At 45.1% G+C, this 12,615-nt stretch overlaps 1 protein-coding gene across 2 annotated transcripts in view; it reads left to right on the top strand.

The window, feature by feature from the left end:
- ppp2r2bb (protein phosphatase 2, regulatory subunit B, beta b) overlaps positions 1–12,615 on the top strand; it is a 92,517-nt gene that overhangs the window by 31,008 nt on the left and 48,894 nt on the right. Inside the window, exon 1 of one of the 2 annotated variants that reach the window (XM_036937801.2) lies at positions 6,920–7,573. The exons of the other annotated variant lie outside the window; for it this stretch is intronic. Coding sequence (XP_036793696.1) covers positions 7,504–7,573 — 70 coding nt within the window. The 5' untranslated portion in view covers positions 6,920–7,503. Of the gene's footprint in view, positions 1–6,919; positions 7,574–12,615 lie in introns of those variants that run through there. 2 annotated transcript variants of the gene reach the window in all.

A 12,615-nucleotide genomic window follows, 5' to 3' on the forward strand; every position in this document is an offset into this window, starting at 1 on the left:
TCTCTGTCTGTCTCTGTGTGTGTCTCACTCCCACTCAACAGTGGGGATATAACCACTATATTGTAGATGTAGATCCTAATTTGATCCAACACTCTCCATGATTTAACTCACTTCAAAGCTTTAAAACATCTCAAGGAAGTTCCTGTCCTTATGCCCGAGTTCCCAGGGACTCTGCGATGAGAACATTTCCCAGCGTGCTCTACCAGTCAGCACAGTACCACCACTATTCCCCTCTGGAAGCTTTAGTCGGGATCCTGATTGAATATTTGGACAGCTTAGCCTAGCGCGGTGCTCTGTAGAATCAACGAGTCAAAGGGAATTACAGAATAGGAAAGATTAAATCCTGTTCTGTTTAGGCTCAGACATGATGTGCACATGTTCTATTTGTGGAGTTTCAGTGTTCTGTGCTGCAGTTGGAGAGGGGCCGAAGTGTCTGCTGGGTGTCTAGGGAGCTGCCTGTGTCTGTCTGGCACGAAGCATTTACTAACTCGTCTTCCTGGATTCCCCCCCCCCCCCCCCCGAGTCCTGTTCACAGGTGATGGGCATCACTGCCACAGGTTCACTACCACTGTCATAGATGTGGTGTGATTTTGAGACACCGCCCTGGACAGTAAAAGAACCGGGGGAGTTTTTTTCCGTTGGCTATGGCACACAGCTGATGGAGGGAGGTTTTCATTCGAGCATCAAGTCCTCCTTGGCCTTTTGATAGACAAGCGTCTGACGCTATCTGGTCTACTGCCAGTCCTTGCAACACTCGTGTGTTCTTTCACAGAGAGGGTGTAATTTAGTCAGAGATTGATCAACAACAACAAAATAACGGTTGAAACAAAAGGTTAAGTCATGCAGTTCAATTGTCTCGGTTCATCTGCTGGTGTCCTCACTTGCCTTCATTTCCTGTCTTGGTCGTCTATAAATAGACCAAATAGGGAAAGCATGAACCTGCTTATTTTGTGTTGGAGTCAATCTGTCTCAAGCCTTAATGTAATTTGGAACGATTGCCGAGTAATTTGCCTACTAGGTACCGCAAGTCATTGTGAATGTAACCGGGGAGGAAGCGGTGGAGGGGTTTAATGAGGCGTTGAGGCGACATGACCAGAACGGCCGCTGTTTATGAGCTGAAGCGCATTTCAGCTTCATTGACGAAATAGAGCCGGAGATCTTTACCTGAAATGTATTGCTGCCTTTAAGTAATCTTTCCCCAGGTTTTCTTTTAAACTGCCTTGCTTTTCTCATTTTTTTTGCGCAACAGGAAGTGTGTGTCACTTTCCTATAAATTCATTAAGGTGACACAGAGACCTTTGAGTTCGGGGGAGGGTTTTCTAAAGGATTAGGCTTTGGATATTGATTTCTGGGCTCGCACTGAATAAGAAATGAAGAGAACAAAGGGTAGGGTAGGAAAACAAAGTGTAGGACTGGACTGGTCACGCTGGGCCGAAGTGACAGCTGTCAATAAGTCAGATGTATTGACGACGAATGTCGCGTCTGGCGTGTCACGCCACCCAGTGAGCGATTTCCGAGATTAGAGAGCGCATGAGGACCGTGGGACAGGTCACTCTGTCATCATCTGATCTGGATGGATCACAGATACAGTACATGTCCTCTGTCACATGAACAGTATACAGGACTAGGCTGTAGGGAAAAGACCAATCAGATGTACTTCCTCTGTCACATGAACAGTACACAGGACTAGGCTGTAGGGAAAAGACCAATCAGATGTACTTCCTCTGTCACATGAACAGTACACAGGACTAGGCTGTAGGGAAAAGACCAATCAGATGTACTTCCTCTGTCACATGAACAGTACACAGGACTAGGCTGTAGGGAAAAGACCAATCAGATGTACTTCCTCTGTCACATGAACAGTATACAGGACTAGGCTGTAGGGAAAAGCCATGTCCTTTTAGCCGTGCATCAGAAATGTGTGCTGGTATAATGACTTGGTATGGTCATAAATAATGTCCGAATTATTTGACATTGTATCTTCTTGATTTAGTGTCCAACATGTAGGCCTACACAGTGTCACGGTCGTCTCAGGTGGAAACAGCAGACCAAAGCGCAGCGTGGTGAGCGTACATACGTCTTTATTATAAGATGTCGCCAACAAAACAATAAACATCAAAAGGAAAACGTGAAGCCAACGTAGTGCTCACAGGCAAATATACATGGACAACAACCCACAAATACAGGTGGGAAAAAGGCTATCTAAGTATGGTTCTCAATCAGAGACAACGATAGACAGCTGCCTCTGATTGAGAACCACACCCGGGACATAGAATGCCCACCCAAATCACACCCTGACCAAACCAAAATAGAGACATATAAAGCTCTCTACGGTCAGGGCGTGACACACAGAACTGTGTTTCACAGCGATATCAAACCAATGCCATGTTATTGCATGTTATATGTGATTCTGTAGCTGTTATTGTTTGTGGTTTTATGGATCCCAGCCCAGGACTAAAATAAGTGAGAGGACTAGGTTTAAAATAAGAGAGAGAGACAGAGAGAGAGAGTGAGAGAGAGTGAGAGAGAAAGAGAGGAGAGAGAGAGAGAATGAGAGAGAAAGAGAGGAGAGCGAGAGAGAGAGGAGAGAGAGAGAGAGAAAGAGAGAGATATAGAGATAGAGCTAGAGAGCGAGAGAGAGATAGAGAGAGGAGAGATAGAGAGGAGAGATAGATAGGAGAGATAGAGAGAGAGAGAGAGAGAGAGAAGAGATAGAGGAGAGATAGAGAGAGAGAGAGAGAGAGAGAGGGGAGAGAGAGAGAAGAGATAGATAGAGAGAGAGAGAGAGAGAGAGGAGAGAGAGAGAGAGAGAGAGAGAGAGAGAGAGAGAGGAGAGAGAGAGAGAGAGAGAGAGAGAAGAGATAGAGAGAGGAGAGAGAGAGAGAGAGGAGAGAGAGAGAGAGAGAGAGAGAGAGAGAGAGAGAGAGAGAGAGAGAGAGAGAGAGAAGATAAAGGTCAGGCTGGGGGAGAGCGGATTAAAAGCAGCCTGTAGGAGGATAATCTAATAGTCCTTCTTAAAACATGATGACTACTGCATCTCTTTCTCTCTCTCTCTCTCTCTCTCTCTCTCTCTCTCTCTGTCTCTCTCTCTCTCTCTCTCTCTCTCTCTCTCTCTCTCTCTCTCTCTCTCTCTCTGTCTCTCTCTCTCTCTCCCTCAGTCCATCTCATTCTGGCTGTTTCTCACTAAATCCATTTTCCATCCTGTGAGTGTGTGACCTATATTTTTGTTCACCGTGCATTTCTCTCTCCTCCACCCTCTCTCACCCTCTCCTTCCTGTCTTCTATTTTACTCTACCTTGCAGCTCCAAACCCCCTGCCTAAAATAGACGAGTTGGCTCTCTTCCAAACAGCAGTTTGTGGAGCATATCGAGGTGTCTGAGTCGACAGGGGCTTGACAGAACTTATTTTCAAAATAATTCCCCTCTCCTCTCGTAGCTAATTCAGACAATGTTACTGCTATAAGAACATTCTCCATAAGGCAACCTCTAAAACCTCACTACCTGAGGAGAAAACATCACCAATCAAACCCACAAAATCATGCCCTCATGATTACCCTTTTCATTTTTCTTCTTCAAAATTTTCTTTTCATTTTTCTTCTTCTTTGCCTGCAACTTTCTATACTTAACAGTCGTGTTCCCCAGGAATTCAGGAGGGCAGTTTTGACAGTTCTGCAGTCGGTGAGGTCTTGTTGCAACACATTTTTCTATACAGTACAGTGACTCTGTAAGCTGATTCCAGGTCAGTAAGTTCAGATCCAGAGCTGGCCTATCAGGAGTGGTTATTTCATTTGGAGCTGGCAGGGTGCTTTCCATCACAGGACTTGCAGGTTCTCCAGCTCCAGGCGAACGTGTCCCTCTGCACCTCTTCACCGTGGCAGCTGGCCAGATCGGCGTATGGCTCAATCCTATTTGCTATGAATTCAATTAGGCCACCCAGAGTCTACCACTTTGTGCTCTGCATTTGTAATCACGGATGTGTGTTGTTTAAGAAGAGGAGCTCTCCTTTCTTTTCTCGTCTGCTCCATTAGTGCTTGTATATGGCTAGTCTGGATTGCGAGTCTCGCTGTGTTTTATGTAGTGATCGCTCTACTCTGTGCTTTGTGTCCCTCTATAGGGACTGTGAGGTCATTAAGACCTGCGTGACGTTTTCTGTTCCCATAGATGCAGAGGGCTCCAGTGCGTAAGGTCAGGATGGATAGCTAGTAACCATAGCACTGCACAACTAGGCCCGTGGAGCTGTGGCGCTAGCTACCTCTCCTGGGTGAACAGAGTACACTGACCGAGGTGGCGGCGCTGGGCTTGATGTGGTTGGAGGAGGGTTATGGGGTGACAGAGTGAGAGAGGGGGGATGGGAGAGAGGGAACACAGCACATCAGGGGAGTATTCCCCCATAAGCCACTGCAGCAGCAGCCAGGAGCCAGGTGGGCACAGGGGGCAGGTTGAACGTCAGAGACAATTTGGAGGCAGACCCTGGCCATGCTCTCCGTGGAGGACAGCCCTGCGTGTTCCAATCAGGCTCCTTCCCCAGGTCATGCAATTACCACGGCATCCACAAGAGCGATTGTGTGTTATAATTAGGTAATTATTGTCTGTGTGTTTTCGATGAGTGGCGCTGTGGTTCTCACAGCTTAGAAGCAGGTGTCCTATTATGAGAGGAGGGATGCTAATACAAGTGTTGTGCTGGAATACTCTGCAATATGCACTCCCAATGACCGATCTAATGATTATTCGGAGATCACACTTCTGTGTGTGTGCACAGTGCGCGCAAACACGAACACGCTCACAACAGCTCAGCCGCGAAGTGGTAGGCCAGAGAAGCCCTCAGAACGGGACCACCGATTGCTGAAGCGCGTAGCATGTAAAAATTGCCTGTATCGGTTGCAACACTCACTGCCGAGTTCCAAACTGCATCTGGAAGCAAGGTCAGCACAATAACTGCTTGTCAGGAGCTTCATGAAATGGGTTTCCATGGCCGAGCAGCCGCACACAAGCCTAAGATCACCATACGCAATGCTAAGCGTCGGCTGGAGTGGTGTAGAAGCTCGCCGCCATTGGACTCTGGAGCAGTGGAAACGTGTTCTCTGGAGAGATGAATCAGGCTTCACCGACTGGCAGTCCGACGGATGAATCAGGAGAACACTACCTGCCCCAATGCATAGTGTCAACTGTAAAGTTTGGTGGAGGAGGAATAATGGTGTGGGGCTGTTTTAGATCCAGGGAAGAGAAATCTTAACGCTACGGCATACAATGACATTCTAGACGATTCTGTGCTTCCAACTTTGTGGCAACAGTTTGGGGAAGGCCCTGTCCTGTTCCAGCATGACATTGCCCCCGTGCACAAGCGAGGTCCATACAGAAATAGTTTGTCGAGATCGGTGTGGAAGAACTTGACTGGCCTGCACAGAGCCGTAACCTCAATCGAACACCTTTGGGATGAATTGGAACGCCGACTGCGAGCCAAGCCTAATCTTCCAACATCAGTGCCCGACCTCACTAATGCTCTTGTCGCTGAGTGGAAGCAAGTCCCCGCAGCTATGTTCCAACAACTAGTGGAAAGCCTTCACAGAAGAGCGGAGGCTCTTATAGCAGCAAAGGAGGGACCAACTCCATGTTAATGCCCATGATTTTGGAATGAGATGTTCGACGAGCAGGTGTCCACATACTTTTGGTCGTGTAATGTATGTTTCTCTCAACCATCACCACCATAATACAGAGGCTTTGGATTGGAAATGGGTTTGGTCGGTGGTATATTTTACAGTGAACAGGCCAGTAGAGAGAGGTTTCAGTCAACAGACTTCTGCTGTGGTTGTGTGTCCTGGACGCAGAAGCTTTAATTAAAGCAGTCAGATTATTGATCTCAGTCTTGGCTTCCTCAAGGCTATTTCCACCCCCTACAGTATCATTGCAGAATAAAATGGTATTTCTGCAAGCCCCTTAGAACCCCTTGTGTGTGTGTGTGTGTGTGTGTGTGTGTGTGTGTGTGTGTGTGTGTGTGTGTGTGTGTGTGTGTGTGTGTGTGTGTGTGTGTGTGTGTGTGTGTGTGTGTGTGAGTGTGCGTGTGCCTGTCTGCATACAGAATAATAATACATCTAAGCCCTCCTCCTTCCCAAGGACAGCAATGAGCTCTGCCTGTTAATGTCATCCATCAGAAGGCCTCTCTAATGCAGTCTCCCAGTCTCCCAGTAATAGAGCACATCCCAGTGTGGTGATTCTGGAGAAAATCAATGCCTTTTTAATTCCCTCTTCCTGTTGCTTATACCCCTCAGCTCCCAAATAGAATTATCAAAACAGTTTGTTCAAACCCCATGACGGCAAAGACAGATTCTATACCATTTAGAGTGAATGTGAACCCAGATTATTCAGGGGTTGGTGAGGACTATCTCCTTATTAAAAGGATTAGGGGTTGAGGGGAATGGTTTGTCATGGTACGGAGAACCATGACAACGGAGACAATTGGATTGGGGAATATTCAACTGGTCATAAATAGGGTGGATGGAACTTATTTTCATGGCATGCATCAGTGACCTTCATCATTTGGGGATGTAGATAATGGCTGTGATTTATCCAGACCTAGCTGAAGGGCAGTGGGCTGTTAAAACATGATCCTACAGCACAGATGATTTAACATGTAGAGGCAGGATGGGTAGGGGGAGGTCTCTGACAGCCACAGCCACCAACACCACCATGCCCAAACCCAACTAGGGGAAATTACAGTGTGGCCACAGAGACACAAGCAGGCAGGCACACACACACACACACACACACACACACACACACACTTTTTGGGGTAACAATTATCAGAAAGGATTTGAAGGGCATCGATATATTGTATGTTTGTTGATCAATATGTGACCACCGTATCCCCCTGATATGAGGGCGCATCCCTGCGCTCTGCCCCAGCATGTGCGAACACATCACTTGTGATGCTGACGCAGGTCGACAGAGGCAAGCTGTCTGGGCGGAGCCAGTAACGCAATGCGCGAATGGGCAGTGGCAACAGCAGGCTGGCAGTGAAGCACCCGGTGAGGTTTGGCGGCAGAGCGACACGTCGAGGCGAAACGGGGTGATCCAAGAGGAAACGGACGCTGCGATGCAAGCAGACTGGAGCAAAATAAGAACCAGCTCACACACCCTGCTCTGATTTCTGGACTGTTGTATTGCGCCTCTGACAATGGAGACGTAATGCGCAGCTATTTTATTGCTGTCAGTTTTATAGTTCGTTTTCTGCCACTTTAATCTGAGCCTATTATTGGCAGACAACCGACGACTCAACGGTCGTCTCTAAAGGGACAGGCTTTTTCCTCCTATGATATTGTATCGAACGGTTATTTATTCGTTCAGGAGCAAACGTTGAGGTTTCTGCCTCTATTCCACATTCTTATTTCTGGAAAGGGTCTAATCATGACGAAAAGCGCGCAGCTTGCGCCGACCCTGTGCTGAAGCGATGTTTCAGGACCATGGATACTTGTTTCTCTGTTTCTGGTTTACAAAATAAGTGTCACAAATGGATGAAGAAATCGACACCCGCAAAATAAACAACAGCTTCCTCCGGGACCACAACTATGCAACTGAAGGTATTGTAATGAAAGGATGCAGGGACTGTAGCTCGAATCTTCCACCTTCTACCTTCTGACCAGTAGCTCAGTGTGCCATCAACTGTTCTACAAAAGCATGCTCTATGGTACCTCATATATAGACCTAAGTACGTAACTTTAGCGCCTATTGACGATAGTATATTATCACTGGGGGAGTTTTTTTAAGAGCCACGACACGGTACGGTTTTGGAAACATAGGCCTTTTGGAAACGTAGGCCTAAATCGTTCATATAAGCGATACATAATTTAATAAAAAACAAAGGTTAAATTACTACATGTTTATAGGGTTGGGGTTCCCATAAGACCATATTTCCATGTTACAGAGCTTATTTATGCCAAACACATAGGAAGGAGGTGTACCTGTGGTAATTATTTATCTGCGTCCCCGAACACCTGTCTTCAAACTGAAAACGGACGCCACTAACATGTTGTCACATAAAAAAATACTGTCAGCTGCAACTGTGTTAACATCGGTTAAAACAGTATACATTTAGCGTTTGTGAAATAATTTTGATGTGATTTGAAAGTCGGGGGATTTATGTTTCTCGAACCGTACTGCAATTGAGATTCAATTCACGTTTAGATGGAGTATTTGGCTGTGTTGGCTGCCAGAGCCAATTCGCCTCGAAACAGAACATGTAAGGTCCTTGGGGGGGTTCTCCCGCTCTGCTGACGATTATTTTCATGCAGGAGTAATAAAGGTCTAGTGCACTAATTTGGTAAACTATTTTTTTTTTAATGTATATAAATCATTGTGTTTATTTATTGTGATTAGTGCATCAGCACGACTACTTCCCGCGGCAATGCTGAGTTGTCATAGCTATGAGTCTGTACAGTCTCTTTCTCAGAAAAAAAGTGTTAAGCTATGTAGAATTAATGGCTGTCTGGCATTAGCCTATAGCGTTGCATTATATATTGAGAAGGTCAGATATTGGAGAATACACCATCCAGTCACGGATGTCTGTGTATTCCGAATGAATCACTGAAGCTACGCACATCCCGATGCATGAGAAGCGGGTCAGAGGAGACTCGGTGGGAGAATCTAAATCCCATTCTCCTCGTGTCCTCTATCCTCTCTCTCCTCGCCTCCTTCTCAAAACCCATTGGATGAGAAAGCCAGAGGACCCTCCCCTTTGACCTTCTCCAATGTGTTTAGGGAAGGAAGCGAGGAGAGAGAATGCGAGGAGGACGCAATTGAGATTATCCCGGGTAGTTCACATAGGGAAATAGGTTTATCCCTCTGGCCAAGTACACTGAACAAAAATATAAACGCAACATGTAAAGTGTTGGTCCCATGTTTCATGAGCTGAAATAAAAAATCCCAGAAATGTTCAATATGCACAGAAAACCTTTTTCTTTCAAATTTAGTGTACAAATTTGTTTACATCCCTGTTAGTGAGCATTTCTCCTTAGCCAAGATAATCCATCCACCTGACAGGTGTGGCCTATCAAGAAGCTACTTAAACAGCATGATCATTACACACAGGGGGAGTATTTCTGTCTGTAATAAAGTCATTTTGTGGGGGAAAACCCATTCTGATTGGCTGTGCCTGGCTCCCCAGTGGGTGGGCCTATGCCCTCCAAGGCCCACCCATGGCTGCACCCCTGCCCAGTCGTGTGAATTCTTTAGATTAGGGCCTAATGAATTTATTTCAATTGACTGATTTCCTGATATGAACTGTAACTCAGTAAAATCTTTGAAATTGTTGCATGTTGCGTTAATATTTTTGTTCAGTATACAACAAGAGATCACAAACAGCATTATGTTGACCATTTCGTATCAACCACACGAGTAGCCTAAATATTTATTGATAACGACACAGTAATTCATTTAGAGAGACATTATGGCTACTTATTTTCATTTTTAATTGGCTATCGTAATTGTTTCAAATAAAAAAAGGTCATTCAAAATTCTATATCTTATAAGTTGGTTGTAAATGTAAAGGACACGCACTCTTATAGACAATTCATTCTGCTTGCCCTATGGCTGGTTATGCTGTATTGTTTAGGGTCTGTGCTGTAGCCTGTAGCAGTGGAATAAAGCATTGGGGTTGCTGGTGTCAGAGTAGTGCAGGTAATCAGATTGTTTGCTGTTCAGAATTAAAGTTTAGTTCTCTATGCATTTTGCCTGTTTAAATGGCAATAGTGAAATATGCAACACTAAGCAAAGGCACAAACAGGATTCTATGCTTTTCCATGTTGATTTCCGTCTTTCATATGACTTAGATTCATTGATTCAGGGCTATATCAAGAGTTAGGCAACAGTAAGCAGCGCAATCATGTTGAGCCCAGCCCCCTCTGTTATCTAAAGCTAAATAAACTCAGCAAAAAAAGCAATGTCCTCTCACTGTCAACTGCATTTATTTTCAGCCAACTTAACGTGTGTAAATATTTGTATGAACATAAGATTCAACAACTGAGACATAAACTGAACAAGTTCCACAGACGTGCCAATAGGCGACGTTGTTGCCGGTGACATCTGGTGAGGACCTACCTTACAACAGACCTACAAGCCCTCAGTCCAGCCTCTCTCAGCCTATTGTGGACAGTCTGAGCACTGATGGAGGGATTGTGCGTTCCTGGTGTAACTCGGGCAGTTGTTGTTGCCCTCTTGTACCTGTTCCGCAGGTGTGTTGTTCGGATGTACCGATCCTGTGCAGGTTTTGTTACACGTGGTCTGCCACTGCGAGGACGATCAGCTGTCCATCCTGTCTCTGTGTAGCGCTGTCTTAGGCGTCTCACAGTACGGACATTGCAATTTATTGCCCTGGCCACATCTGCAGTCCTCATGCTTCCTTGCAGCATGCCTAAGGCACGTTCATGCAGATGAGCAGGGACCCTGGGCATCTTTCTTTTGGTGTTTTTCAAAGTCCGTAGAAAGGCCTCTTTAGTGTCCTAAGTTTTCATAACTGTGACCTTAATTGCCTACCGTCTGTAAGCTGTTAGTGTATTAACGACCTGTGGAACACAGGTGCGTGTTCATTGATTGTTTATGGTTCATGGGAAACAGTGTTTAAACCCTTTATAATGAAGATCTGCGAAGTGATTTGGATTTTTACAAATTATCTTTTAAAGACAGGGTCCTGAAAAAGGGGACGTTTATGTTTTTGCTGAGTTTATGCGCGGATGGATCAGGGGCTGGGCAGTGAGAGGAGAGAGAGAGCTGAAATAACCATATAGGATTAAGCTGAACCACCAGATAGGCAGATGACACTGGCGTCAGACAAATGCAACACATAAGACAAGCTTAACTCAAAATGTTCTCTCCCATTCTCTCATGTGAAAGCCAGGCAGGACCAAAACATTTTCTCTCTCTTTAATCTGCTTCACCTCTAAGCGGCCAGACTACTGCTCTTTCCAGGAGGGCTTAACCAGTGCCATTCTTTATACTGAAAGTGTTGTTGCATTGTCTCAGAGGGAAGCGTACCCTGCTCGTTTCACTATATGGGTAACTGTAAGATCTATACTGTAGGGTTCTGCAGTCTTCCTAGTGCTGCATGTCCTGGAGGGAACGGAAGGCTTTCACAGAAACGTACATGTTACAGGCTCTGAGGTGTACAGCTCACTCGTTTCTCCTCGATGTATGAAGGAACTGAGGTGAAGACAGGAGCCTCGGGTGAAAGTGAGCAGCAGGAGTAAAATAATATATATTTTTATTCAGGTTCATCTGAATTCTTAAAAAAAAAAAAATATCAGTCAAGAAATGCTAGATATTCGTTTTCAATAATGGGTTTCACCCAATATGTTGTTCATATTCATATTAGCTTACCCTGCTTCACATGAATCTATTTTCAATTTATTTGCGATTCCTAAAAAAATATGTAAAGTCAATTGACAAATGGTGAAGTGATTTTCCTCGTATTATTGTCTCTTATTACTCCTCACAATCTAATAGGGAATAATGAGTAAATCATACAATTTCTGAGGCAAAACAATGTAGACAAATTACGTTCTCCCCTCCCCCACATCTCCTCCATAAAAGCATATTACTATTATCGCCGTTTCTAGCACCTTCTCAAGGGCATGAGGGCTGGAGGGGGGCTGATGGCTGCCAATAACCCCCCTCCTCCATCACTAAGAGCCCAGGTTAAGCCTGTTTCCGAGTGAATGACCCTGCCTCACCCACTGACCTACAAACTACCAAACCCTTGCCCCCCAACCCCCTCCACCTACTCACCAGGAGCTTATCCCCCCCCCCCCCAAATCCACACCCCTGTGTGCTTTCTCCCCAAGGACCACAGAGTGTAAATAATTCAGGTACCGTCCTCTCTCATCCATCAGAAGAATATTTACAACCCCCCCCCAACACCCCTCCATCCTCCCAGTCTGCTGTCTGTGGCTGTGTCCTATTATAAGGTCGGCCTGCATTTGTATGGGAGGGAAAGGAGAGGATCTCAAGGCCACCAGACTGCTGTCTCCATCTTACCATTACTAGTAAAACACATGGCATACACAACCTCTTTACCTCTATAAAGACTGCTCATGTCATCTCAGTCTATGATGAAGTAGATGACATGAAATAGGTGTATGGGGTAAATTTCACGCCTTAAGTATTGTTTTCAAAAATCAAAAAATTCGTAAACATGAAAAATAAAGTTCTAAATGTAAAAGTTCTACTTTTGAGGAAAAGTGAAATAATGGATGTTGAGATAAAAAATAAACAAATTGCAAGCAAATAATTTTAAAGCGAGAGCAAATGATTTGAAAACTAATGCAAAATTAGTTTTCAGTTCAAATTTTCCAACAACCAACTGTTAAATCTATTTCGCCTATGCTCTTGCCCGGCAGTTCACAGGCAGCTGATGAGGGGAGGACGGCTCATAATAATGGCTGGAATGGAGTGAATGGAATGATATAAAAAATATGGAAACTATGTGTTTGATACCATTCCATTCATTCCATTCCAGGTGGTGTATATTCCATTCCAGGTCTCTTTTCCATCAGTAAGTGGTATACACACGAGTCCCTGGCCTAAATACAATGATGTAGCTAGCTAGCTAACTGGAGACATTCGTCATGGG

Source organism: Oncorhynchus mykiss, chromosome 12 (assembly GCF_057628025.1).
Source record: "Oncorhynchus mykiss isolate SJ-2025 chromosome 12, ASM5762802v1, whole genome shotgun sequence".
In the NCBI taxonomy this organism is placed as follows: Eukaryota; Metazoa; Chordata; class Actinopteri; order Salmoniformes; family Salmonidae; genus Oncorhynchus; species Oncorhynchus mykiss.